The sequence below is a fragment of the Tenrec ecaudatus genome, chromosome 6 (genome assembly GCF_050624435.1).
Source record: "Tenrec ecaudatus isolate mTenEca1 chromosome 6, mTenEca1.hap1, whole genome shotgun sequence".
In the NCBI taxonomy this organism is placed as follows: Eukaryota; Metazoa; Chordata; class Mammalia; order Afrosoricida; family Tenrecidae; genus Tenrec; species Tenrec ecaudatus.
The window spans coordinates 89,965,873-89,989,942 of NC_134535.1; the positions used below are offsets into that span (position 1 = coordinate 89,965,873).

The 24,070-nt window shown below is 40.5% G+C and overlaps 1 protein-coding gene across 1 annotated transcript in view; it reads left to right on the forward strand.

Annotated features, from left to right (window-relative positions):
• DBX2 (developing brain homeobox 2) overlaps positions 1–20,309 on the forward strand; it is a 46,115-nt gene extending 25,806 nt beyond the window's left edge. The window contains exons 3-4 of the mRNA XM_075553020.1: positions 12,522–12,709; positions 19,977–20,309. Coding sequence (XP_075409135.1) covers positions 12,522–12,709; positions 19,977–20,309 — 521 coding nt within the window. The remainder of the gene's footprint in view (positions 1–12,521; positions 12,710–19,976) is intronic.
• The last annotated feature ends 3,761 nt before the right edge of the window (positions 20,310–24,070 follow it).

Below are 24,070 nucleotides of genomic sequence, written 5' to 3' on the forward strand. Positions count from 1 at the left end.
TACACCTGCACAATCCTCTTTTTTAGTTAAGGCTTTTGCTAGTTTGGGCCTTCTTCATGTTTATAAGAAGAATTATTTTTATGCCCACACATTTAAAACTTCTTTCCATTATACGAAAGAAAAAACTGAACCGTCCAAGTAAACTCGCATTGAGTGTCACCTTGGAAAGCCAAAATTAAGATTGATATTTAAAATTTAATGGCTGATGAAATCAATGGCCCTCATCATTATTTCCCAATATTGACTTTACTTTTCCTAGAATAGCAGAATCAGATCAACACTTCTGTAATTATGCCAGGGAAATACCATCTTGGATCTTTTAACATGATTCACGTGTTTAATGTTGGTTTAGTTTCTTGTTAACTTCCTGGATTTATGAGCAACTCATTGCTGCAATGTGGAAGCAATCATTCACCCAGTGCCCTTCACACGTATAATAAATAGTTAAATAGGTCTTTTAAGTACAACCCTTACAGTGGGGAAAAATTAAAAGGCAGTGGTAAAAGTTCTCTCGTTCCCCAAAGCAGCGATGGAAAACCTTTGATATTACATCCATAATGTTCCCCACCGTCTGCAAACTAATATATTTCTCCTAGCCTAAATTGAAATGGAAAGTTGTAGAACCCATGCAGATAATGACCTTAGGAAAAAAAAAAACTACATGAAAGCGAGGAGGCTTAATCACACAGACTGGCTAATTGAATCAATCAATCATAGAATTGTTTCATTTTGTCTTTGAATCCTCAACTTGAGTCTGACCTTTTGAGAATTTTATGCCTTAAAAGACGAAGCTTGAATTTGGAGCAGCATTATAAAAGCCTGAGCCAGGAAAACTTGGAGACCGTTTTATTATCTTCCCTTTCTTGTTAAAACTTAAAAAGACATAATATACTCTCCACATTTGAACATCAGATTTTTGTTGAAGGCATCAGGGAAAGGGACATTAATTTTATGGTTATAACTGTGGGCTGGTCTTGGGAGTTTCATTGTTAAAGACGGGTAATGCTTTGATTAGTATTCTTGCCACCAGACGTGGCCATGTTCTCGCTTACTGCTCTCAGTTGAAATGAGGAATGGCCTGAAGAAAACGAACCAAAACATATTGGAATCCACAAAGGTTGCATTAAAATTTCCTCTAATAAACTATAAAAATTCTCTTACACTGCAAGAAAATTAAGATCTTCAGAGACTTTCAGGATTTTGTTCTAATAAAGAAGCCTGTGTTAGTCTGGGTAGACCAGAGAAACAAATTCATGGACACTCATATGTGTCTATGAAAGTGCTTTATATACAAGAGCAATTGGCTATTGAGAAAAAATTCCAGCCCAGTCCAGATCAAGTCCATAAGTCCGATATTACCCTATATGTCGATACTAGTCCATAAAATGCTCTTTAGACTCATGCAGCCATGCGATGACGCCAAATGCAGGGAGATCACAGACCAGGGAGTGGAAAGTCTTGGGGATCCAGTGGCAGTAGAAGCATATCAGCACTGGCAGGGGTCTCCATGTGACTTCTCCAGCTCCAGGGCTCTGACTGCATCAGCATAGCTCCATCAGGCTGGTTGTCAGTAATGTCTTGCAGGGAGTGAGCGTGTGTCCCACCTCCAACAAGCTATTTATCTCCTTAGTGCCTCCAAATGAGGTCATCAAACTATGACTTGATGGACAGGCTAAATTCCACCCTTTACTCTTAAGTCTCACATTGACAACAGATTATGTAACTCCCACAAAGCCTAATTATATTGTCTAAAACATAAGTCTCTGCAGTAAGTTGAATAGAGGTACTGACTTTGGTGCTCATAGAGGAATGACATTCGGTCAACTAAGAAGAATGTGTAAAGGAGTCAGAGACTCAAAGACAATTGCTTTTCCAAATTGATGGCTCTATTCAGACGTTGTACAGAAGCAATGAACATTTTTGAGAAGTATCCCTATAATAAAGTCTCCTTTCTCCCCACATAGAAGAAACTGGTTATGACAGACAGGACTTGTCTCCGAGCTTGACTCAGTCCTTGTCAAAACATAACAGGAAATATATTAGGGCTGTTTCTAATATGACTTTAGGTTCCTAAACACAAGTGCATGAATACAAAATATTGTGGGGAATTTACTGACTATAACAGCGCAAGAAACATACTATGTATCTGCTGAGACCTATGGGGATGTTAGATTATGATTTTAGAACCAGAATGTCCAGAATAAGGGATACGGGAGATCATGAACCAACCAGACTCTTTAATAGTCAGGTTGCCCAAATCTGCTTCATTCTGGAGGCCTATTTTTAAAGGCACATTGAAACAATGAGATATAGGAATCAGATAGGAGGTAGCCATCAACTATTATAGGGAAAGATCTGTGTGACTGTTTGGAGGATATTGAATATTTTTGGCCTGGAGAAGAGAAGAAGACACAAACTAGAATATGAAGTGATGTATATATATGTATATAAATGTATATATAATGGAATCTACATCTAGAGTGTATAATTAAGACCAACGAATGAAGGAAGTTTAGGAAAAGTAGTTAAATTTGGTCCAATATAAGGGGAGATTTTCTGTCAACTATGTTGCTGTTGTTAGGTGCCGTGAAGTTGGTTCTGACCCATAGTGGCCCTACATGCCTGAAAGAAACAGCACTCAGGACCATGTCTCCCACACAATTGCTATGTTTGAGTCCTTTGTTGCAGTCACTATCTCAGGCCATCCTGTCGAGGGACTTCCCCTTTTTTGCTCACTCTCTGCTTTACCAAGTATGATGTCCCTTTCCAGGGACTGGTCTCTCCTATTAACATGTCCAAGGTGATAGGACTGTTGTTAGTTGGTATTGAGTCACTTGCCGCCCATAGCGACCCACACACGACAGAATGAAGCACTGGCCAGTCCTGCACGATCCTCGTAATTGTTCCTATGGTTGAGCCCATTGCTGCAGTCACTGTGACCATCCATCTCATTGAGGGCCATCCTCTTTTTGGCTTCCCTCTACTTTACCAAGCATGATGTCCTTCTCCAGGTCTCTCCTGACAACATGGCCAAAGTAGGTAAGACGAATTCTTGCTATTCGTGTCTCAAAGGAGCACTCTCACTGTACTTCTTTTAGGACAAATGTAGTGGATCCTTTATCAGTCCATGTTACTTTCAGTTTTCTTCACCAGCACCACAATTTAAATGGATGGATTCTTCTTCGACCTTCCTTATTCAGTGTCCAACTTTCACAGGCATATGAGGCAGTTGAAACTACCATGGCTGTGTCAGGTGCACCTTAGTCTTCAAGGTAACATCCTTGTTTTTCAACACTTCGAAGAGGTCTTGTGCAGGACATTCACCTAATGCAATGTATTGTTTGATTTCTTGACTGTTATTTCCTTGAGTATTGATTGTGGACCCAAGCAAGACAAAATCCTCGATAACGTCAACCTTTTCTCCATTTATCATGAGGTGACCTATTGCTCCTTTTGTGAGGATTTTGGCCGTCTTCCCATTGAGGTGTAATCCATACTGACAGCTTCAGCCCTTGATCTACGTCAGCAAGTGCTTCCAGTTCTTACTTTCAGGAAGCGATGTTGTGTCATCTGCAAACTGCAGGTTGTTACTAATTCTTCTTCCAATCCGGATACCACATTCTTCTACATTTAATTCAGCTTCTTTGATTATTTGCTCAACATACAGATTGAGTAAATATGGTGAGAGAATAAAACACCGATCCACGCATTTCTTGATTTTGAGCCATGCCCTAGTTCTTTTTGCACAGTTGTCTCTTGACCCATGTACTGGTTTCGCATAAGCATAATCGGCTACCCATAGTTTGTTATGGTCAACACAGTTGAATTCTTATTAACTCTGGGTGATCGTGCTGGTATTTGAACATACCAGCATCATGGCTTTAGCAGCGTAGCCACACATAGGTCACCACCGTACAACACACTAACAGAAAAGTGGCGGCTCACAAATATATCTCTTTGATAACGAGATGTTTTTATATGTGGGTAAGTGCCATAGAGCCAGTTCTGACTCATAGTGACCATATCTATATGTACACCACAGAACGAAGCCCTACCTGGTCCTCACAATTGTGGCTATGTTGGAAACCACTGTGATAGCCACGGTGTCAGTCTGTCTCTTTGAGAAACTTCCTCTTTGCACTTCCTCTCTATCCAGCATGGTATTCTTCTCCAGGGACTCGTCCTTTCTGATAACATACCCTAAGTCCAGATGACAGAGTCTCGCCAACACCCTTTTTTTTTTTAATTAAAAGATCATTTTATTGGGGACTCTTACAGCTCTTATAACAATCCATATATCGTTTGTATCAGCATGTTTGTACATATGTTTCCATCATTGTTTTCTAAAAATGTACTTTCTATTTGAGCCGTTGGTAGCAGCTCCTCTTTTTTTCCCTCCCTTCCCCCATTGATAAATGATAAATTATTATTATTTTTATATCTTACACCGACTGCTGTCTCCCTTCTCCAACGGTTTTTGTTCTTCATCTCCCTGGGGTTGGGTGGGGTGTGTGGTTATGTGTCAATCATTATAATTGGTTACCCCTTCCACCCCTTCTCTCCCCACCTTCTCCCCCCACCTTCCTGGTATTGCTACTCCCATTCCTGTTCCTGGATTCCGTGTGCCTTGAGCTCTTATCTCTTATCTGTACCTATGTACATGCTCTGGTCTAGCCCTCAGTGAAAGGCAGGACTGGGGTCTTGATAGTGGGGGGTCAAGAAGCGACAAGGAACCAGAGGAATATTGTGTGTCTCATAGGTGCTTTACTGAGCCCTGGTTGACTCATCCCTTCATTGTGATCCTTCTGTGAGGGGATGTCCTATTGTCTACAGAGGGACTTTGGGTCTCTGCTCTGACCCCCTTCCTTCTCAACAATATGGGGTTTTTTGGTCGTCTGTTTGTTTGGCTTTTTCTGATGCCTGTTACCCGATCCGGTTGACACTTCATGATCTCACAGGCTGGTGCGCTTCTTCCATGTGGGTTTGTTGCTTCTCTGATAGATGGCCGCTTGTTTAACTTCAAGCCTTTAAGATCCCCGATGCTTTATCCTTTGATAGCCAAACAGATTCGCTTTCTTCACTACATTTGCTTTTGCACCCATTTTGTTTTCAGCAATTGTGTTGGGGGCGGGGGGTGAGCACCACAGAATGTCAGGTTGTTAGAACAAAGTGTTCTTGCATTGAGGCAGGGCTTGAGCAGACGCCCAAAGCCCGTCCACTACCTCCGTGTAGTGCCATATAGATATATGTACATAGGCAAATACCTCTATTTTTAATGAATTAATGTCCTTACATATGTATGCACCTGTGTTTATACCTCTATCCATAGCTTTACTTCCTAGATCTTTCCTCTGTTTCCTTTCTTTCTGACCTACCTCACACTTGCCCTTCTTCTACCTCTGAGTAATTCTTCTCAGCTAGATTGCTGTTGCTCCAACACCCCCAGGATCTCTACATCCTCCTTGTTGTTGATTTTAATTCCCTAGTTGTTCCCCTCTCTATGGTATGGTTTGTTCACTGCTCCTTCCTCCCACCTCTTCCTCCCTCCAAGTCCCTCTGGAACTGTTGGTCCTGAGGCTTTCGTCTGGAGCTTGCTTCCCATGCCTATCATATAGATAGGCAAAACCAACATTATGGAGACAAAACAAAAAGAAAACAAAAGATTGAAGAAAAAGAGAAAGAAGAAGAAAAAGATAATAATAATTAGGAAAAATAAAAAAGCCTACATAATTCCCGGTCTGTCTGCTGACCTTTATGGCTGTCTCCCCACTGATCCTAGGGGAATTCTGGGAGCTGCCCCTCCTAGCCTAAAGTCTATTTAGAGGACTCTTCCAGGGTTTTGTGGCTTTTCTGTGTTCTGGTTGCTGATCTGTTATGTTCCCTTCTTGGTTCTGAGGAGCATTCTGGCTATCCTTTTTCCAAGACACATCTGTTTCATCATCTGTCAGTCCCTGTTCATTGTTCTTTACCAACCCCATAATCTAAATATATCTGTTATTCCATTGTGTTCTTTATGGCATAGTGCTTATGAGGTGTGCTGCTCATCACAACATCAACAGTTCAAAACCACCAGGAGCTCCATTGGAGAAAAATTACAGCTCAGGAAGCCCTATGTGTCAATATGACTTTGTCCTTAAGGGTTATTATAAGTCTAGATCCATTCAGGGACATATAATAAGTCATTCAGAGAGACTACTATTCCATCTATGAACCAGATTACCTGACAAAATGGACTATATGAAGTGGGACATCCCATCAGCACCAGAGAATGACTCATTAACCATCTATGATATAACTTTGCTTGCTAAAAGTAAAGAGAGCTTGAAGTACCTACCGATGAAACACAAAGACAACAGTCTTCACTATGGATTACACCTCAGCATTAAAAAAAGTACTCACAACTGAATCAATAAACAATATTTCACAACACAACGAAGAAGACTGAATTTGTCAAGGATTTCATTGTAGTTGGATCCACAGTCAACACCCATGGAAGCAAAAATCAGCAAACCAAACTGCTTATTGTACTGGGCAAATCTGCTCCAAAACACCATTTTTAAAAAAAAGTGTTAAAGAGTAAGACTAAGGTGCACCTGACCCTAGCCATGGTACCTTCGGTCCCCTCAGCATTACGTGAAAACTGAAGAGTGAACAAAATCAACCCCCCTCCCAAAAAAAAAAAAACCAAACAAAAATTAAAAACCTTACTGCCATCAAGTAGATGCCAACTCATAGTGATGCTATAGGACAAGGTAGATCGCCCCTATGGCTTTCTGAGACTGTAACTCTTGATTTATGCTTTGGTTTGTAGAGACGGTAACTCTTTAAGGGGGTAGAATGCGCCATAGAAGACTGATGCACACCTCTCCTGAGTTTAAGCCACCAAAGAAATGGAACCTCTTGCTATGTTTAGACGTCTCTCTCCTAATCTGTGTACGAGTTTCACATGAGCACGATGAAGTGTTCTAGAATTCCCGTTCTTTACAGTGTTACTGTGACTTGTTATGATCCACACAAAGTCTTACACAGTGGAGGCATGAGAAAGGATGCAACTGAAGTGAACACTGACATTTCTGTTCCAAGCCCTGTTCTGACCCAGCTGGAATTGCCAGCAGTTCCTTGCAACAGTACTGCTGCAACCATTTTTAAATTTCTTTCAGCAAAATTGTACTTGCATGTGATATTCATGATGTCATGTGATAATTCCTGCACTCTGTTACATCACCTTTATTTGGAAAGGGTAAAATATGCATCTCTTATAGTCTATTTGCCATAATTTTTAGGCATAGATGAGTGAGCATTTTGAGCCTTGCATCTATTTGTTAAGTATTTCAATGGATACTTTGTCAATTCCTAGAGTCTCATTTTTCTCGAATGCCTTCAGCACAGCTTGTACTTCTTCCCTCACAGTCATCTTGACTGTATTTTACCTCCTAACACAGTTGAAAGTCAACCAGTTTTCTGTGGTGCAATGCCTCTGTCTACCCCCTCCGTTGTCTTCGAAATCTTTCTCCAGTGTTCCATACTTACCCACTTCATCCTTCAGGATTGCAACTCAAGGCTTTATTATTTTTATTTTTCATCTCTCTCAGCTTGATAAATGTTGAGTGTTTTTTCCTTTTGATCTTCAAACTCCTGGTCTTTGCACATTGTGCTATAAATCCGTTTTGGGTATTTTTGGAGCTCTCCGTCCAAATCTGTTCAGTCCTGCGCGCCATCCTTTCTTCTCTTGGGGTTACTGTTCTACATTCAAGAGCACGTTTCAGAGGCTCTTCTGTTACCCATTTTGTACTTCTGCTTTCTCTCCTGTCTTTTTAACCACTTTTGCTTTCTTTGTGGAGGATGCCCTTGTCTTTGGTCATTCATTAACATGTAATGAGTCAAATCTACTCTTGAGATGGTCTCTAAATTCAAATGAGATATACTCAAGATTATACTTAGTACACTTGTTTTCATTTTCTTCAACTTGAACTTGCACGTGAGTAATTAATGGTCTCTTCTGCAGACACCCACAGATCTTGTTCTAATTGATGACACTGAGTTCTTTAATCATCTCTTTTTTCAGATGTATTTTAGTTGATTCCCGTGGATCCTATCTGGTGAAGTAACTGTTTATGTTGTTGAAAAAACAGTGAAGGAAGTTACTGATCTTACAAAATTCTATCGCGCAATCTCCAGTTTGTTTCTATCACCCACACCACCTGCTAATCTTTCTTTGTTTTCAGCTTTCTCATTCCACTTATTCACCAAAGATTATCAGTTCACATTAATTGATTAGTTGGCCTATTTCAGACGGATGGAAGAAGTTGATAACAATCTTCAATTTCTTCACCTTTGGCATTGGTGTTTAGTGTGTAAATTTGAATACTAGTTGTAGTAATTATTTTTCCTTATAGGCATAAGGATATTATCCTATTACTGACAGCATTGTATTTTAGGATACATCTTGAAGTCTTCTTTTTGACCATGGCTGTGATGCCAATTTTCTTCAGTTTGTCATTCTTAGAGAAGTAAACCATATGCTGGCTCAGTTCTAAATGGGCACTGCCAGTCCATGTCAGCTCACCAATGCCTAGGGCAGAGGTTGGCAAACTGCAGCTCTCCAGCAATATGGGTCTCTTTGGGTATGCACATGTAGCTCTGAAGTAAAAATAAAAAGTTTAGAAGGCATTCAGATAATAGTGATTTCCTTTGTTTGTAAAACTATATTTGTGACTCTCAAATCATTTTTAAATTGTTTGAGGGACAGGATTGGCTCTTTCTTCTCAAAAGTTTGCCAACCCCTGGCCTTGGGTTTAATCTGTGGGTATTCCATTTTACTTTTGATGGCTTCCAATTCCCCTAGATTCATCCCTCATACATTCTGTGTTCTGATTATTAATAGATGTTTGCAGCTGTTTCTTCTTATTTTTGAGTCATGAACCATTAGTGAATGAAGGCTTCTTGAAGCTTTATTCATCTACATCATTAAGGTCAATTCTACTTTGTGAAAGTAACTCTTTCTTAATTGTATTTTGAGCACCTTCCAACTTAAGGGACTGTTTTTCCTACATTACATCAGATAATATTCCACTACTATTAAGAAGGTTTTCACTAGCCAATTAATTGAGAAATAGATTCCCAGGCCCTTTTCCTAGTCTGTTTTATTTTAATTAACTAATTTTTATTAATCATTTTATTTGGTGGGACACTTACAAATTTCATACCAATCATTCATTCAATTATATTAAGCACACTTGTACATATGTTGCCATCAACATTTCTAAAACATTGTCTTTCTATTTGAGCCCTGGGTATCAGCTCCTCTTCCCTCCTCCCCCTACTCTTATGAGTTCTTGATTAATTATATATTGTTATTGTTATTTGTATCTTACACTGTCTGATGTCTCCCTTCACCCACATTTCTGTTACTTGTCCCCTTGGTGGGGTCCGAGTCTGTTTTAAATCTGGACGCTCTGCTGAAAGTTGTTCACCATGGGTGATCCTGATGGCATTTGGAATGGCAGTGGCATAGCTTCCAGTCCCATAGCAGCATACAAACCACCGCAGTGCACTGACCTGAGGGATTAGTGGTATCACAAAGCAGTCCCAAGTAGTGGAGTATACAGATATCGGAGGATAGACTTCTAGTTTTCATTGAAATAGAACAGTCAAATCCTATATTTTCTCTCTTCTCTCCAGATTTCAAATCCACAGAAACACATACATAGGCAAATATGCGTAGGCACAAAATCCCTCCATCAAAAAAAATGGAAAGTAAGAAGGGTAAGAACACTTTTAATTGAAGAGAAATTGAGAAATTTCTGAAAGATGGGAGACAAGCAGGAGCCGCCAATGGGAGGACTGGTGTAGAGGCAAATGGGCACATAGACATCCCACATTCTGTGGAAATCTCCCTCCGTAAAGTGCAGACACAGATGCAAGATCTTAAGTCATTTATATTTGAAGAGATTGTTAACGAGGCTAGTTCCATCTTAGTTGGGCTATTGGATAGACCCTCACTGAATAGGTGTTCCATCCATGTAAAAAGGGTAAAGGAATTCTGTTTCTGAAAGCTTTCTTGGTAATTCCAGCTTGAGTTCTCCTGAAATAACCATACATACTTGTACTGCAGCCTGAGAGGCCTAGATTCTGTGGTGCTTCATGGATTTAACATGCTTTTTAATGAAACCAAAAGGTATTAGACTATGAATTAGTTTTTAGTACAGAAACATCATACAGACTAAGAAATAGAACCGTCAATAATATGGCTGATTAGGAGTGACCTGCAGAGAGCTTTACTTTGCCTGTTGTGATGGGAGGGTAGCCCAAACTGAGAGTAGGGGCTGAAAAGGAGACCAGGAAACAGAGAACAAGACTGGAACCACCGCAGGGCCCAGAGTCCCCCACGGAGCAAAGGGCAGCACTGGGCAGCAACAGGCCAGAATCTTCATAGAGCTTTCTGAAGTAATCAGGTGAATTGATATGGGACAGAGGAAGCCACCCATAACAGGATTAGTGATCTAGAGATAAGAATAAGTTAAAATGAATCTACACATCCTACAAATTAGTACCATATTTTTCATAGAATGGGGCAGCAATGGTAGCAAGATAGGCCTGAACTGAAACTACTTACTCTTAGACTGGAATGCCATAAAGTTTCCACTTTGTCCTGTCGGGCTTCGTGTTTTCTGATGGTTGAGGAAATAGGGAGAGGCAAAGAGTCCAATGGTTGACAATGTGGTGATTCTCTATTGCCCCTAGCCCATCCCCCAAGGCCCTAACAATATCACTCATCTGTAGCGTCCATTAGTAACATTCCTCAATGGCCCATTCTCTGTGGCTAGACTTTGGAGAGCATCTCAGGACTCAAGGATACATGCCTTTGAAATAGTTTCTAGCCCAGGTAATTCTGTCATTTCAATATGATTCTCCAGCCCCACCCCCTACCTCTTTCCCTGCCTACTCATATCTTTCATAACTTTGATGTAATTTTTAAGGTTATTGATCTTCATTGTACTACTCAACTTTCTGGATCCTCGGTTTTTATGTTTCTTATGGAAAATGAGGATGATAATATATACCTGTGAGGATTATTGAAAAAATTAAATGAGATGATGTATGTATTTGAGTATAAACCACACATGTTGACCTTCCAATATAGATGGGAGTTGTATTACAAAGTTATAATAATAATAATACTTCCAAATTCCTAGAGCCGAAGCACTTTGAATTGCCTACCCTAACCCACAAAGATGTTTTTCTGCTACATGACTTAAACTCTGCATACCTTAAGAATATATCTAATTCTTTGTGTGTGTCTATGTACTTCAGTCACGTGGACATCTTTAAACCAGCTGGACATTTGTTAGGAACTTACAGGTTGAGAGAGTTGAATTTTTTTTAGTAGCCTCAGAGTTTTGAACCATCAACAAGTTCTCAAAACTCATATGTTCATTTTGTGGGTATTGGAACACTGTTTGTAGGCTTAGATGATTTAAAAAAATAAGGTAGATTGATGAACTCTGTCATTTATGGTTAGATACAGGAATATCCTAAAAAAGGGCCTGTAGGTAAGATGTGGGTGAGAGTAGCATCATAATAAGCTTCCTGTAGGAATTTGGGGGGTAGGTCATTTTATGAAAGCGTTGGTCAGTCATTTTATGAAAACACTTAAGGTTATTCTACTGAGAGCAGTGCTAAGAAAAACCAGAAAATTCACAAAGAGAAGGAACATTTTCTATTTTCTGTGGCAGTGTGAAACCAGAGGTGCCTCAGAGGAGAGTCCTGGAAACTCCTTCTAAAAGGTCATAGCCTTCAAACCCCTGTGGACCAGTCTTAGTCTGCACACAAGGGTTCTCCGTGAGTCAGAATTGACTCCAGGCCCTTTGGTTGTATTCAAGAATCCCCCCTGGTGCAGTGGGTTAAGTGTTGGGCAGCTAACTGCTATTTCAGTGGTTCAATCCCACTTCAAGGGAGAAAGAGGAGGCTGTCTACTCTCGAAAAGATTGGCCCACTCAGAAATCTTGTGGAGCTGTTGTACTCTGTGCTCCAGGGTCAAAGTGGTCAGATTGTCAGTTCTTCTGGTAGTTGGGTACTGGCAAGTCAGGTATATGTATACAAGTTTAAATGATAAGAGCATCAGAATCATAAAACCAAGCCAAAATGCTACTCTGGGACTCGAGGACATGGATACAGTGTATGTAGGGAACAGCATGTCGTTGCCCAGCCTCAGAGAGTGCCTCAGGACAGAATGCAGATGCACGCCCTTACAGGAAGGGTGGATGCAGTGCTTGCAAATATTTCATACTTCCCGTCTTGTTCATTCCCACCTGCGTAAGGAAGCTGTTTGAACAGAGGAGAGGGTCCCCTGATGCAAAGAGATTTTATTAGATTCTCCATTGCATTTGGACGAAAAGAAGTTAAGAAATGTTGCCTTCAGGTACAGAGTGGAGGGATGCTGCCCTGGGCAAAATGGGCTATTTCTCTGTGAAGCGATGATAACTGGACTTTGTGTCTCCTGTGTTTTCTCGCCCTGCCAGGAGAAGACGGTGTTCTGCCACTCCTGACCCAGGACTCCACTGCGAAAGCTCGGAGGGGCATTTTAAGAAGAGCTGTCTTTTCTGAGGACCAGAGAAAAGCCCTGGAGAAAATGTTTCAGAAGCAGAAATACATCAGCAAAACAGACCGAAAGAAACTGGCCTTCAATTTGGGCCTCAAGGAATCACAGGTAGTAATGAGAAAGAAGACGCTGCGATGTTCTGATTTCTGAAGGGGGTCAATGAACCACTCACTCCCTGTGACAAATGACAAATGACAAATGACGAGTGAGCTGGGCATAGGCCTGGACCCTGAGGTGTGATTGCAATGGATTTTCATAATGTCTAGTGTTTGGAAATCACATGTCACACTTTCCCTTGGAAATATTCCTTCTGCTTATAGGCCTAGCTGTTTTGCCATTAAGCTGATTAATTTTTTCCAAATGAAGAGAAATGCTAAAGACATGACATTTACACCATGAAACAGTTTGCTCTGTGTTCAGAGCAACCGGCTTAATAATTCCTTACTAAAGCAGGAACCAATTTTCTTGTTTTTCTCATCATTTTCAATCCTAAAATGAAAGCAAAAATGAATGACTCATAAATACCTCTTAATGGGCTTCATTATTTTCGCTTTGGGTTTATTTAAAGTACTGTCAAATACACACAAGAGCTCCCAGCAACCCTCTAGGACAGAGTACTACCGCCCCATATGGTCCTCAAGGCTGTAAATCTTACCGCTTTGCCGAGGCCGACTGCTACATCGTCCTCCCATGGAGAGTTAGTAAGCTCAGACCACGCACCCTCTGTGCCACCAGGTCACTAATGAGTCTCAATCAACTTGATGGCACTTTAAAAAATGTATTTGCTTTTGGTTTCTTACCATCAAGTAACTTCACATTTGCAGCATTTCCTAGACCATCCTGGTATATTGATGTTTCATGTAAGTTTGAATGAAACTCTTTGGACTTACGAGAGATGCAGAATACTCCAATTGGAGCCTAGCCCAGTGACTGTAAGTTTCCTACTTACTCTCCCTGGACACCACATGACGTGCACACGGTACTTACTCAGGGCAGCTCTCTAGCTGAGGGACCGCAGTGGAGCAGACATTGCTGCCGCTGTGGAGGGAACCTCCCGGCCCAGGCCGCCTGACCCTGATGCTCTCTGTCTCTCTCAAGTGCAGTCAAGTACTCAAACGAGTGACCCGTAGCCACCTAGGGGACAGAGGAGAGCCAGCATGTTGAGTCGTGCAGGGTGTTCTGTGCACAGGGGGGCCTGGATGGTGGCAGCGGAAAAGCAGCAGGAAGAGCCGGTTCCTTGTGCATTCCCCAGGTTAGGGTAGAGGCCTGGGATTACTGGCAGGGGCTTTGTCTTAACCACTTTGGTTTACTGTTACTTTCTAACTACTAAAGATCTGGTTTTTGGGGGGTTAGGGTGGGGTGTTGGTTTAATAGGGTTTGATTTCAGATCACATTAAGGCAAGTAACAGTGAATGAAGCTCTTTTCAGTCATACTCCCGCCCCCCCTTAGGGAAGCAACCCTGACCCCCGACCCCCACCCCTGCCAGCAGTTTGAGTAAGAAGGAACACAGTGTGTGGTGTGGTAGAAGGTAATTCCCTGGATCAGGGAGTCTCTGCTGTCTTCCCAGGGCACTGCTTCAAGCCCAAACCAGACTCACTGCCAGCGAGCCGACGTCCACTCACAATGACCCTGTCGGACAGGCTCAGGCTGCCCCTGCGGGTTTAGGCACCCGAAACTGTTCAGGAGTAGGAAGCCCTGTCTTTCCCTTGTGCGGTACTTACGAGACCAAAACCGGAATCAAGTCGGTGGGGCCTGATTTTATTACTTTCAAAATGGAGTGACTCTAGGTATTCAGTGTGTCACAGAACAATGGTGTGTACGTAACAGAGGACTCATTGACCCTGCTCCATGTGTAAGGCCCTGTCCTGCAAGAGGAGTCAGAGGGAATTTTGATAAGGACTGATTAAGATATATTTCTTGTACTCCTGAAACTTGCATGCTTGGGAAAACAAAGGAACTCATGTAAAATTAGTAAACAGTGTGACACAGTGATACTGGAGCCGTCTCACCTGGAACATTAGATATACTGCCAACATGGGAGCTAGATCCTTAAAGATATGTATTTCCCTGGAGCCTTATATTAATCCCCACCTCTGCAAAGATCGCCGTAAGACTATGGTTCGCATCCCCCTGGTAACTCTAGTGATTAACTCTTTGATCCTCAGAGGACCCGCTGGGCCTGAGTGAGGACCACGTGAGGACTTCATAGGCCTGGTCCACATCTCACGGGATATTATTTCCATAGACAGAGGGGAGAAAACACACGGGCTCAAGAGGGGAACTCCTGGTTGACTTAGAACTTGAAGTCGGTGTTAAAGGAAAAGTGGTTCTGTTAGAGTTGACAGTACTCCAGAAGGGTGTGGACATTTCAGATGGAACATAGTGTTCTCTTAAAAAAAACACCTGCTGCAAAGATAAAGCAGAACCCACAACAGAATTTCACATGAACACCATCGTCATGCCGCCCCAGGAAAACCAACTATTTTCCTTTTGGCATATTATCTTCTATGGCATGATTTATTAGCGTGTGTAAGTAAAAAAGTATTGCGACGAGAGTGCCGTCTGACTGACCCATACCAAAGTTGGGCTGCCAACCACCAGTGGACGCCACCAGCATCCTCAGGAGAAAGTTGAGGGTTTCTGCTCCTGTAAAAAGTTAGTCTTAGACAGGGGCACTTCTCTCCTGTCCTTTAGGGTCTCTGGGAGTTCATACATACATGAGCTTCAACATGCGATCAGTGGATGCTGTTGACAGTCGCTTAGTAATACACGTGTCTTAGTCCAGTCAAGACACAGGCGTAATCAAACCAAACAGTGTCTTCCAAAGGGATCTGCTGGGCCAGTTAACGTCGAGGTAAAGAAGTCAGCTCAGAATGTTACAGCAACCTTCTTACTTTATTTGATTCTGCAGAGGTAATTTTTTTTCAGTTTTAGAACATCTTCATTCTTGTACACATTATTATTATTAGCTCTCCATTACTCCCTGCCCCAGCATCCCCTACTATAATCCCAAGGAACTTTTCTTAATAAGGTTGCTGCGTCTATGAATTACTTATCCTGGATTTCAAATAAAGAAAATCACACCAAAAAATGCCAACAAAATCAAAATAAAACACAGAACACCCTCAATCCCAACGAACGAAGAAGATAAAAGGAATCAGAACAAAGGACAATGGTCAAAAGAGAAAATCAATGATAATATGTTTAATTTTAACTTAACTATGTCTAAGTTAACCCACTTTCGAATGCACTCTGTCCGAGGGCAAGACTATTCACATCCCTTGGCGCTGGTCTGAGGTTGTTCAATGGAGGCTTCACCTGTGTGGGGCCTCTGCAAATGGATTTTGGGCTTTCACTGGTCCAAAGCCTTCTGGCAAACCAGGTGCTTAGAATTGAAGCTCTATTATAATTCCCTCCTTTGAGATCGGATGTCATTATTTACAGTCCTTGGATTACAAGTTCTGGTGTTCTCCTTCCGGTGGATTTAGCTGTCACCTCATTTAGATGGCGGCTTGTTTTAAGACCTGTCCTTATTACTCTAGGCACTATTCTTTCTGATCTCTGGCCTTCAAGAATGCACACTGATTTTTTTTTTTAAATCTCAGCAGTAATAAACATTTTCACATTTGCATATATATAATTATGCAAAATGTAGGATGTGGTTGATGTTAGATTCTCTTGAGTCCATTTCGCCTTATACAACCCTACGCAGCAGAACAAATCCAAATAGAAAGGAAATGGATTCCAGCACCCCTCATGGGCTGCTCACTTATGTGAATTTATTGCCTCCTCATATATTACTTTGAGATGTACATCTGAGCATCTGCAATGCGTGATTCGAATGGTTAGCATGCTTGACAATTAACCAAAAGGTTGGACATTTGAATTGACTTAGAAACACTGTGGAAGAAAGGCCAGGCGATCTTCTTCTGAAAGACCAGCCATTGGAAGCTGTATCTCCATTCTGACACACATTGAGTTTCCCTGAGTTAGAATTGATGCAACACCATCTGTTTTTTGTTTTAGCTTTGTACATGTGCAAACATATAAGCACACACATATTACATGATGCCTGCTATGTGCCCTTATTATTTGATAAGTCACTGACACCTACAATGAGCCTGATTTAGCAAATAACTGTTGTGATTTGTTTCCAAAAGTCACAGATCCACTTCCTTGAAAGCCCTAAGAAGCCATTCTGCCCTGCACACATGAAGTCCCCATGAGTTGGAATCAACTTAATGGCAACTATCAATTTTATAAAATATCAATATGAGACATAGAATATGTGTGTGTATAAATGGTATGTGTGTGTAGTTAGACTTTTAAACGAAATGCAATGCAAATCACCTTTCTACCCAACGCACAAATCAAGAATGTTATCACTGGGCTAGAAAGCCCTGTATGGCCCTTTCTCTATCACACCTGCTCCTTTCAAAGATATCCATTCCCTTTTCTACAGCACAGATTACTTTTAGATTTTATAGAAATAGAACTTTTTGCTACATATTCTTTTGTAAAGGGCTTCTTTTGCTTAGCCTCATGTTTCTGAGATCCGTTATTGTATGTAACAGTAGTCCATTCAGACCCATCATTGTAGTTCTCTGCATGAGCTCTCACAACTCTACTACTCATGAACATTTGGACTGTTTCCAGTGTTCGGCCACGATGACTAGTGTCGCCAATGGTGCATATTGATTTATACTTTTTTCCATTACATGAGCGTTCATTGACATCCTTCCATGTCAGTATATAGAGATATATACCCCAGTAGACTTTTGCTTGGATATATAATTCATTTAGTCATCTTCAAGTTTGTTATCTTTAATGCTTACTTTTGCTTATCCTTACATACTTTAAAATATGTGTGATAAGATAAGGGACTAGCAGTGGCACTTAGTGTTAAAGTTTATGTACACTTTAAAGTATAATAAACCACCCAAAGCAACCCCCCTGCCTACAATTCAATTCTTTTCATTGCCCCTCTAGGACAGAGGCTTACAGAAGTAGACCAAACATCTTCAGCTAGTGGGTTTGAATTGCTGACCCTTTGATTGGCAGCTGAGTAATTAACAATTGCACCATGAGTGATCCTTTACATTATAATCAATTAAAATTTTTCTTCCCCAATGCAAGTTAGTATCAAATTAAATGCCAAATTACTTTAGCTAGCTAGTCACTCTAATGTGCAAACTCACTACTATTTTTCATTTTTTAAAAATATAGACAATTTTATAGATAGTGATGTTTGAATTATTGTTATCATTTTATTTGAATTTTCTTAATTATAAGATCTTGAGGGTCTTCTAGTAGTTCTGACCTCTTGTAGTTTTTGAATTAGACTTTGCGCTGCTATGTAATTTTAATATTTTTTGTTGACATGTAGCAATTATTTCATCTGCTAATCAAAATATTTGGGATATTATAGCTGTGAACATTTTCCTGTTACAGATATAGAGAAAAACCTCTTTAAATTTGTAGGATGGCTTCTTCTCCTGTGTTTATGATGTCGCTAACTTTTTATGATGTTTCTAATTTTTTATTATGATGTTTCTAATTTTTTGGTAAGCAGATGGGTTTGTTTTTCTTGCTTCTCTGGCCTCCTTGGTTTGTACCGTGCTTAAGAAAACATCCATTTCCCAGAACTTTAATGATCACCTCATATTTTCGCCTAGAAATGTTGATAGTTTTGATGTAATGTTTAGCTCTTTAATCAACTTGGAATTTGCTTTGTATTTGTTGAGAGGTACAACTTACTTTTTTCGGAATAGATACATTTATCCCAACATCCTTGGGTGTAAAGGAGCTCATGATTTTTTGTTCATAGTGATGTCACCCAACAAAGTTTTCTGTATGTGAAGAAAAGCTCAGGGTAGAGAAAGACAAGACCTACTCCAGCCTCTAAAGGGGCCAATTACCAGTTGTAGTGAAAACTCATTCGAAATCCTTGGCACACTTTCTGGGAGTCAGTGCGCACTGCAAATAAGAAATGAATGCAGGGCGAGGACCAATTGCTTTGTTATGTGAACATTCGTCCTAATTTCTTTTTAAAAAGCCCCAATCACAAGGTGGTGACTGCCATGGCAGTCTCTGGAACTCAATTACGGGTGTGTGTGTGTGGGGGGGGGTGGGTGGGTGGAGATTTCTTTTGTAGCTATTCTGAACATTGCCAATCACATTGAAAGAATGATCAAATTCTTTTGCCACGCTGGAAAAAACATCTCAGAAGTTTTTCCTTCATGGAGAGACAAATGCTTGAATGGTAGGATTTAATATTATCTTCTAGGTAAAACATGGTTCTGGTTTTATTTGAAAAATACAAATTTGCTAAGTTTCTTTTAGAAATCTACTGCGTTTTTGGTGTAAGAATAGCAAATGTAATTCCCAGGAAAAAAGAATGCAGGAAACTAGTTGTGAAGTTTTCTTCTCAAGCTCAGCTGACTACAAAGTGGATAAGAAATGCAAGCATAGGCCAAGGCAACGGTCTGATTGGAATTAGAAACCATCTTTGTAAGCACTTCCAGGTTAATTATTGAGCCCAAATCTTAGAGTTTGATAAATCCTAAGAGAAATTCAGACTCAGGGACTGTGGGTGTTGGGTGGGGGGGAGGGCTGTTTTGAAAAGTTGTGGGAAAATTCCATTCTTTTAATTCTATTTTCCATGAATTTTTTTTAAGATTCCTTTTATAAAGCCTGCAATTTCCCACAAGGTTACAAAATGTATTCTGCAAAAGCTCCCAATGAAATCTGAATGTTTATAAGCAGCTGAGCACAGTCGTGGTGTCTAGACTGAGTGCTTTCATTTTCCTCACTGTGGATGTGACGTTGAGTTGCTGACACTCTCTGAGCCTTGGTTTTCTCCCTTGGGAAATGAGGACTTCCAACAGTCATTGTGAGGATCAGTGTAAATAATCCAAGCAGAGTGCATGGCTGACCACTAACACATAAGAAACACAAATGGAGAGATTCCCTTATTAGTCAATGTACTTTCTGTGAATAATGAATCTAACACAGACTAAGTGGTAATGTAACATGTCTAAAACAGTTAAGTCAGTTCTGAAAGATGTCAGGCTTACAGGATGTAACCAATTTACTATAGTCATTTTGCTTCAGATGTGTCTTTGGGGCTGTCATATTAAAGTATTTTCTTAGATTTTAAAAAGGAGCCATGTGAAAAACCAATGGAGCTCTGTCGCTTGGTCTTTATAATAAAGGCTTTATTATAATGTAGGATTAGAAATTCTATCTAATTTACACACCTAATTATAAATTATTTATTTTAAAGATAGAATCATAGAAGATATGACAGTTTAAAAAGCATAATTGAAATAATCTGGAACAAGTGATCATTTTATCCAATTATTTTCTCATTAGGTGAAAATCTGGTTTCAGAACAGAAGGATGAAATGGCGCAATTCCAAAGAAAAGGAAGTGCTTTCCAACAGATCTCTCCAAGAAGTGGGTCTCCAAGAAGATCCCCTCTCAAGATCTGCTCTGGGTTTCCCTTCTCCCTGCCCTTCCCTATGGGAAGTTTCCCACCAGCACTCCAGTCCAAGTTGGAGGGAGAATTCACCAGAACCTTCAGAAAGACTGATTCAGGAGCGTTCCAGCGAATCACCCCTGGAAGCAAATGCACTGCCAAGTGTCTTGTATTTGTGTTCTGAAGAAGGCACTGGGGACGAGGGGGTGCTTGCTGCCGCCATCTGAATGAACGCAGTCCTTCATGTTAATTTAAAGGAACGCGTCACTGATATTGTTTGGATGCTAATACCTGCTAGCTTGTGACTCATCAGTGCCTAAAACCTAACATGCTTGAAATGATGCATTAACTAATGCTTTAGGAAGCCCCTCTCATTTGCCTCTAGACTCCAGTTGACTTGGCAAATGGAATAGGCTCTCCCAGGAGGTATGAGGAGACTGGAAAGAGAGAGCACTTGTTGGCTCAGTCCCTGCTCTGAGTGTGTGTATACGTGTGTGCATCTCTCTGTGTGTGCATGTACAAATAGTCCTTAAAATGCATTCGCATGAACTAGTTCTTCCTTCAATTGCATTGAGGGGAATTAATTTCCTTTGATATGAAGAAAAAATAATTGATTGAATACTATTCAATTTTGAAAACAATGTAAAATGTAGGTTTTTGCCCATCATATCACAAGAACATGTCTAAGAAGTTTCTCTATTCTTTTTTTTTCAGTATCCAGTTATAAATTAATTGCAATAAACCTGTTCAGTCCTAATCAAATGAATCATGCTATTTATATCTACTTCAAGTATATATTTAAAATTAATACAACTAGCAAATTAGAAGAATTCCTAAACATAATTTTTGATTCCCTTAATTTTTAAATCCCTGAAATTCATCAGGCCATCTGTGAGTGAGGTCTTTCTAAACTGATGATTAACCTTTTCATTTTTTCTCTGAAAGAAGATCAGAGGTAACAACATATAGTGTCTTTAAGTGCTTTTAGGTAACCAGAGGGCGTGAGTCACCTAAAGATAGCTCATTTCAATAATTCTTACAACATTGTGTCAGCCAAAGCAAGCATCTGTGTCCAGAAATGGGTGACCTGAGTCTTGACAAAAGAGAACTATGGTATCGGTTGTAAAATGTTCCCAACATGACTTCAAAACGCAATATGGATGGCATCTGTAGTGGTTTTATTTGCACTTCTCCTACGGACCCATTTTTCCACTTAGGTGGCATACACTGTATAGTAGGGTGGTTTTGTAAAAATGTAGTAACAAACCCTACACAGATGTGTAATGCTTCCTGGCTGCCCTGAAATAGTATTATTATACATTTGCATTTCTGGTAACAATTTGCTTACTTAATCCAGAAATTTCTATTCCAGATCCAAGAAGAAATTATGTTTCACTTTGAAGGATATGAAGCAGAAAAAGGAAATGCTGTGGTTCTGAATTAGGTCGTTATTAATCTGCGGACATGTTCCTAGAAGCTCTTTATGTGGCATTGTGTTAGTGAGACCACTCAAGTAAGGAGAGTGGCATTGGATTTGCTTTCCTTCTTAGCTACAGATTTTGAAAACTGAGTGTTTAGGAAATAGTTCAGAAGGTAAGAATTGTAACCAACATCAGGAAGTCATTTTGTATGAGTGGAATTTGAATTGGTCTGTGGGTAGCCTGTGATTTTTATCGCCACATTTTTTACCTAAAAGTCATCTGAGAGGATTGTCTCAGTGCCGCATGGGGCCGGGGGGGGGGGGGAGGGGGGGATTTGGGGAGGGGTTTTACAGTCTGTCTTAAAATGATTTAAGATATGGTTTCAATTCTTTAGATATTATTAACCTTGTTTACATTTATTGGGTGCCTTCTCTGTCCCAGAGACTGTGCTAAGTCGTTTGGGTGGATTAACTCGTTTGATTCTCGAAGCAATAACCCTGTGAGCGAGGTGATACTACTCATGGTTCCTGTTATCCAGACCAGGGAGCTAAGACAGAGTATGCAGAGGGTGACTGACCAAGGCCACGAGGTTCATAAGTGAGATGTAGGTAGACCCTGGCAGCCAAATTTCTCATTTTCAAACCAAGTATGTGGGATGCATACCATTGTGAAATTGTACTCTAGCGATGGGATGTGCTGTAACAAATACATTTTGAGGCATTGCAGTGAGATTTATTAAAGAAATTCTGAAGCATGTTGTATTTCATAAGTTTGTCTTACTTGATAAATGGGTTTCTCCTCAGTATTCTCTACTCAATGTTGAAGTTCAGGGCCACTAAGGAATTGCAGAAACCTTCAGCCATGAAGCTTCCTATAGCAAATAATCCTATAAAGTATATGAAATGGAAATGTCGCATACCATCAAAGAGTAATAGAATATTTACTTATGGTCATCCTTTCTTGAGAACCAAGTGCTAGAAACCTATCTCATGTCAGTCTGATTACCCAGGTGTTAGAAGTGGGCTAATTGGGACTTAACTAATCTTCCCGTTAAAATCCAGAGATTTCACCCAGGAGCTCCAAGCCCTGGAACAGGTCATTCTTTTGTCAGTGCCCTTTTTGGATGAATATGCTAATGGTACTTAGGAAATGCAAACACACACGTATCTTTTGTGCCTTTCTGTTGCCTTCCCTGGACAGTCTTGATGGAGGGAACTGTGGAGCCTCATCGACAAGACTGGTCTGCTAACCACCTTTCCACCCTCAATGGACCCAAACTTGTATTTTTCTCTGTTACTCACACACAGATTTCCTTTGGCACACATTCCAGTATTAGTATGTTAGTATGTTTGCTGTCTGTTTTCCAGACACAAGATGAGCTAATAAGCACCAGAATGATAAATGCCTGGAGACAGGAGCAATTTTAATGCTTTTGAGGAAATTTTCCAATGACTCAAGCTGAGGAGAAGAAAGATGTCTGGACAACACATTGGAAGCTTTCGTAGATGCGTAGGATTCGAAGTACATAGTCATTGGATGCAGTGAAGGCCATGACCCCCCACGTCCAGTGCATAGCTTAATTTTCTTAGTAGTACCATAAATAATATGGCTTTAGTGGAAAACTTCGTTATTTAGGCCAGTGTTTCTCTAGTTTTAAAAACCTGTACCTATGAATGTGTTAGACTTGCCCAGTTGGGGACCGATGCTCAGATGTGGTTACACACCCCTAGCATCCTCCTTCAGTGTTCCACCTCCACCCTGCGGAGCTTTGTTACATGGCTCTTGTTTTTCAAATTTCAAACATAAAATCACATGAAGCTTGTTGAAACTTCACATGTCTTTTATGTCCCCTTTCATACTCTTTCTGGTTCATCCCTTTCAAAGCCACACATTCCTCAACATACTCTAGGATCCGGTCTTTTGATGACCAGAGATTTCATCAGGCCCAGTTGGGCTTTACAAACAGCAGAGCATGTGCCACGGCTTTGATACAACTGATGCACATCATAGGTACTGTCCTCTGACAGCCACACGTTTTTGTTTTGTAAATTAACACAGTTTGGACAGATACTGTCTTCTAGGTTCTATGTAAATAAGTAGGAAGCACGTGGCCCTTGTCCTCAAGTGGTTTATAATCTAGTCTTATTGTCAAGCAACGTTTGAAGGGTTCCACACGGCCTGTTACTGGATCCAATGAATTTGGGATAAAAAGCAATATTCTGACATTTTCTAAACCCTGCCTTTCTATTTGCCAATGAGCGTTCTGGAGGACTCCGCTACTGAGAAGAAACTATCTGCTTCGGGTTCTTGGTTTTCTAAGTTGCTCTTCTTCCACTCAGACCACAGTGGTATCAGAAAGACCACAGTGGAATCAGAAAGAGTTCGAGGGAAAATTTTGATAGCTTTCCTTTGTTAATGGTCTACCCTACTCTTTATTTATTTAGCCTCAGACCATCCTCTATGAGTGGAGATGATGGGCAGAGAAAGCAAACAATTCAAGTGAGAGAAATCAGAATGACTAATATTCATGAATATATAAAGAAGAAAAGCTAAATTGGTTTATATTC